The sequence below is a fragment of the Vitis vinifera genome, chromosome 11 (assembly GCF_030704535.1).
Source record: "Vitis vinifera cultivar Pinot Noir 40024 chromosome 11, ASM3070453v1".
NCBI classification, from domain to species: Eukaryota; Viridiplantae; Streptophyta; class Magnoliopsida; order Vitales; family Vitaceae; genus Vitis; species Vitis vinifera.
The window spans coordinates 9,572,488-9,577,976 of record NC_081815.1 but is presented as its reverse complement, the minus strand read 5'-3'; the positions used below and the strand labels follow the sequence as shown (position 1 = coordinate 9,577,976).

General features: G+C 34.2%; 1 protein-coding gene across 1 annotated transcript; it reads left to right on the top strand.

The window, feature by feature from the left end:
- The first annotated feature begins 200 nt into the window (after nucleotides 1-200).
- Nucleotides 201-5,028, top strand: LOC100251872 (nuclear pore complex protein NUP43). Its single transcript, XM_002273201.5, has 5 exons — nucleotides 201-911; nucleotides 2,562-2,631; nucleotides 4,098-4,335; nucleotides 4,502-4,575; nucleotides 4,675-5,028. The coding sequence occupies exons 1-5, from the start codon at nucleotides 274-276 to the stop codon at nucleotides 4,726-4,728; spliced, it is 1,074 nt and encodes a 357-aa protein (XP_002273237.1). The 5' UTR covers nucleotides 201-273; the 3' UTR covers nucleotides 4,729-5,028.
- Nucleotides 5,029-5,489: the final 461 nt, after the last annotated feature.

The following is a 5,489-nucleotide window of genomic DNA, read 5'->3' as shown; positions in this document are numbered from 1 at the left end:
GTAAACAAGGGTGATAAGTTACCCTTATAAGATTAAAAAAAGTTTATAAATATATATTTAGCATTAAAAACTTTTTCTTCTATTTATAATGATTTATAATGGAATACGAATATCACAGGTTTGTGGCTTTTTTATTTTATTTTATTTTAATTTATTTTTATAATTTAAAAAAGGAAAAGTCTAACGTGACAAGGTCAAAGGCATGGATGAAAGCCCCCATTTCCCACTCTCCCCAGCATTTCAAACCCATAAACCCTACCATAAACCCCAACAATGGCGACATCAAAAGCACCTCCATCACATTCCCTCCAAATCCACCGCCTTCCGCAATCTCAATACATTGACGCAGTCCGCTTCCTCCCAGCCTTCTCTGGCTTGGACCGCTTCGCCGTCCTTGCCCTCTTCGATACTCACTCCAGCTCACCCTCACTCCAAATCCACTCCCTCCCCAAGTCAACCCCTCCATCCCTCAACCTCCAATCCTCCCTCTCCCTCTCCTCCCGTGTCTCTTCTCTCTCCCTCTCCCTCTCCGCCCACAAACCCCTCATAGCCGCCTCCACCTTCTCCGGCTCCCTCCACATCCTCCTCCTCGATTTCGATGCTTCCGTTCAATCAGAGTTTTCAGTGCCCGAGAAGTCGTTACATGTTGGAGCAATTTCTTGTGTTGATTTGCAGGAGAGTGGAGTGGAGTGCGTGAGTGTTGGGGAGGATGGGAGGGTGAATTTGGTGGCTTTTGGAGATGGATCCAGGTTGAGTTATAGAAGGGTTTGGGATAGCGATGGGTTGGTTTCTTACACGGCGGCCAAGTGGGCGTCTCCAACGGAGTTTGCTACGGGGGGGTTTGGGTTTGGGCTTCAGTGGTGGGATCTGAGGAAACCTGGTGGCCCGGTTTCGCAGTTCAAGGGTAACTGGTAAGAGAATTTGGGTTTTTTTTTTTCGGTTTTGTACTATGAATTTTAGTCTATCTATTTTCTGTCCAAGTTCTACATGATGTTTGAAAATGTTTGTGCTAGAACGAAACAATTGGCCTCTCCTTTGGTTTCTCTATTAATAATGTGAATTTCAAAATTTCTGACCTCTTTAGTATTCTCTTCTCTTAGCATAAGCCAGAAATTTGCTGAGGTCACTTCCAATGGTGGATAGTTTTATATGTCATTGCATTTAAGATTTGAGTGTAAGTTTTATAACTCAAATACCTTTAGAAGCTATCTGATTCTAAGAAAATCCCATTTGCATTCTCAAAATCCTGCAAGCAACCTAACAAGCCACAACAAGATGGGTAAGAAAAGGCACTGAAGCTCACTGAACCATAACAAGTAATGGTTCAAAATTTCTGGCATTTTATGGCACCTTCTCAGTAGTTGGATTTGACTCTGAATAGGGCTCCCGACAATTTAGGGGGGGCGAGTGCCTTCTGTGAAGTCATTTACAAATTGGAGGTGAGTGAGGAGAATCACTGCACCAATAAGAAACCATTACTTGTGCTGCTCACTATAAGTCAATTGGAAGCTTCCCTTGGAATGCAGAAAAGAAATAAAGATGAAATATTGCCTTATTTGATTGCCCTCAGGCTTGGGAAGATTCCTTTTGGTGCCTTGTTCAAGGATTTAGAGGAGCAAGGATGCTTTTATTATTGATCCAGGGTTTCCACCTTAATTTGAATCCCAAGCACCTTAAGGCTATGTTTGGTTCCCGGAAAATTTGAGGGAAGATGCGAAAGAAAGAAAATAGAGAGGAAAAGTAGGATGAAAGAAAAAGTGAAGGAAAATAAAAAACAGAGTCAAAACTCAATAATTTTTTTTTAAATGCTTCTTCAAACTCATTTCACTTATTTTTTCCTATTATATAAAAATTAAATGATTTTAAAATACATAAATTTTTAATTAATTTTAATTATATTTTATTTTCTTTCATACTTTCCATAATGAAACCAAACACTTGAAAATTATTTTTCTTGGCATTTTTTTTTCTTTCCTTAGTACTTTCTAGGAACCAAACATAGCTTAAGTAAATTAAGAAATCCCAAGTAACATGGTTGTAACCATTTCCAATATACTTGGGTTGGGTTTCCATATTTGTTAGGCACCTATTAGTATATACCCTCTTATCTTGCCTATAAAAGCAAAGTTATAATTTCCCAAGCCAACGTCATAAGAAATCTCATACAAAACTCCTCAAGCTTTTTCAACTTTTCAACCTAAAATTTTCATTTTTGATGGCAAGGCATCTCCTTCCTTTTCGCTTTCCTCTAATAAGGTATGTTTCTTATCCAATTTTTTCTTTTAAAAAAATTAAATTATATTCATAAGCTTAAAGTGATAGGAGATATGGAGTTACAATGGCATACCATGACAATACAAAATTAAATTTCTGAAGTTGGTTTTACTTGTTATTTTCATTTTTAGTAAGTTCTAGTTATGAGCTTGTGTTCTTTCTAGTGTGATTTTTTTTCCCATTTACTCAAATTTGAACTATATATTCATATCTTTGCACCTTTTCCTTTTAATTGCAATGTGATTTCTCTTTTTACTAAGAAGTTCTTACAATGAACAATATTGCAGGGCTCAAAGAACAACATCTGGGATTGTACACTCCATTGATATTCATCCATCCCGAAAACACACTTGCCTGGTAAGAGAACTGCTCCAACATTTCTCATTACTCCCACCTGTCTGTACACTTATGAATTATACAGACATTCTATGCATTCCAAACATTGAATTCTAATTTCTCCAAATTTTGAATTATCAAATAAAATGTTTATGTACCTTGATTGATCCTCATTATCTAGATTTATGGAAAGAAAATGAAGTAATTGAAATGAGATAATCTGTATTGCCTATCAAAAAAAAAAAAAGGTAATCTGTATTCTTGAACTTCATCATGGTATCTAAGATAATCATTCCTCTCTCCCTCTTTCTTTAACTCACCCACTCACTCATGCACACACACACTCTTAGTTTTTCCTCTTAAGTTTCTCATTATTGGTTGTTTCTAGAATTCTTACTATTTAATTTCTAATATTCCTCCTGAAATTTTCCTGTTCCTCCTTCCATGATTTTGCTAATTTATCATCATTCTTCTTCTCTCTACCCTACTCACCCATCATAATTTTCAATGACAAGAATGAAAGGCATATATATATATATATATATATATATATATAGATATGTATATATATATGTATATATATATATAGATATGTATATATATATGTATATATATATCCATACTAAACTCTTGTGTAACTGCATAAGAAAATAAATAAGTTTAAAATAAATCAATAAATATGGATAGATTGAATGTATGATGCACCGAATAGAAATTTTTGAAATTTTATTGATAAAATTTATATTCTTACTGTGAAGCATTTTGTTAAAAACAGGAGTCTGTCCAATTTGACTGATGAGAAAACTTTTTTCCATTTGGAAAATTAAAAGAAAAGATCTTTTATTATTTATTTTTTTCCTTGTTTGAGCCCTTCATTCTTGGAACTGAGCATCATGATACTAGTTGAAGGAATTAAAAAGAGAAAAAAGGAATTATTTTAACAATTGAGAAAGATGCTTTTAGAATGGGGGACATGCCATTTGACTGGCTTAGGAATTAGGATTTCTTTTTCAAGAATTTGCATAATGCTGAGTATACTAATGGACTAAGGTACATGAATGCTTTTATTTAAAAATTTAGAGATGAGGAGAAATTATAACTTTAGGTTTGGCCAGCAGAGAAGGCAGGTAGGATTTTCAATATGTAGATAGATGTCAACAAGAGAAGAAGCAATGCCCAATTGACATCAAAATTGATAACCATCAGCTGAATGAATTTATTCTATGTCAGTTGGGACTAGATATCATTGCACTCATTCATTTTCTTGGCTGATTGTGGTGATACTATTATTCAAGTGGTTTACTTCAAAATTGTAATAGGTGAAGATTTGAATGTTTATTTCTTCATTGCTCTGAATAATACTTTATGAGTTTTTGCTTTTTATGCAATGTTATCTTACTTAGCTTCTCACTGTGACTTAAACGTATGTGATACTTTTTAATCTTCATTGAATTTTGTTCTGGTTTCTAATTTTCCTGGATTTACAGGCAGGAGGGTCTTTAGGTACAGTATTTGCCTGGGATCTTCGATGGCAGCAACAGCCAATTATTCTTTCTGGGGTTGGCACGAGTGAGGTAGCAACCCATTCACCCTGTGAAAGTGAGGTATGGGAGGTCAAGTATGACCCTTACATGCGGACTTCTAACTTTGGGAACATGTCATCCTCACGGATCTTACCTGCTATGCTTTGCTCAGAAGATGGGATCCTTGCTGTTGTAGAACAAGGTATGGAGTTTTTCCTGCATCTGTTCATGAATTTCTGACATTATTATCTATAGAAACCTCTTCATAATTGGTTGAAATGTGTTTTCCTTTTGGGCTGGTAAAAAAAAAATGGTTCAGACACTTTAACAGGACCGTGTTGTTCCATATTTATTCTTGTACTGTATAGGTGAGGAACCCATTGAGCTCCTGGCAGAGCCCTGTGCCATCAACAGCTTTGACATTGATAGACAAAACCCCTCCGTAAGTATGGCTATGAATCTATTAATTTTATATGCTCTAAGCATTGTGCTGGGAATCTAAGTATTTTGTATTTGGTGGTTCCTTGTGTTGATCTAACAGGATGTGATTTGTAGTTTGGAGTGGGAATCCATAGCCATCTTGAGCAGGCCATAGTTCCAGAATTGGGCATGAAATGTAGCATAAGTTGGAACATTGTCTCTATATTTTTCCAGTCACTGAGGTGTCTTCAAGGATGGAAACAGCATGACACAGTCAGTTTGTATTGCTAAAGAATGTTGAATAGTATTGGGAAAACAAACCTCAATGCTTTTGTAGTTAGCTTTCCATTCGATAGAAAAGATATTGTGCCTCAGAAAGGCACTTCAAATGTATCCAATCCATTTTGCTTTGTGTGCAAGAACATGAAAACCCAATTTGACGTTGAAGTAGAAGTAGAAATAATTATGACTATTATTGCATGGATCAATAAATAGGTATCTTAAGTATATAAATATAGGTATATTACATTTTAATATATCAACCATTTATTAATTATAAAAATAAATCAAATCTATCTCTATTTTTCTAATATTTTGCTTATTTTTTTCTTATATTTTATCGTTTTACTCATTTTTCTAGTAACTAAGATACTCAAAATTTGCTGCTAGAGAAATATTGCAATCTATAGAATTTCTTTACAATTTGTCAGGATTTTTGTTTAAATATATATATTTTTTAAAACAGCAATTTAAAAAATACTTGCAAAAATGTAATACTTTAAATTTTATTTTAAAGATGATTTTTTTTATAATAGGTATCCCATCATTATCTTTTTTTTTTTTTCTTATTCTATTTCTTCTTTCACTTTTCAATGTCTATTTTTTTTAAAAGACATGTGGTTGTGCCAAAAGTTTTATATTATTTTTTTTAAAAAA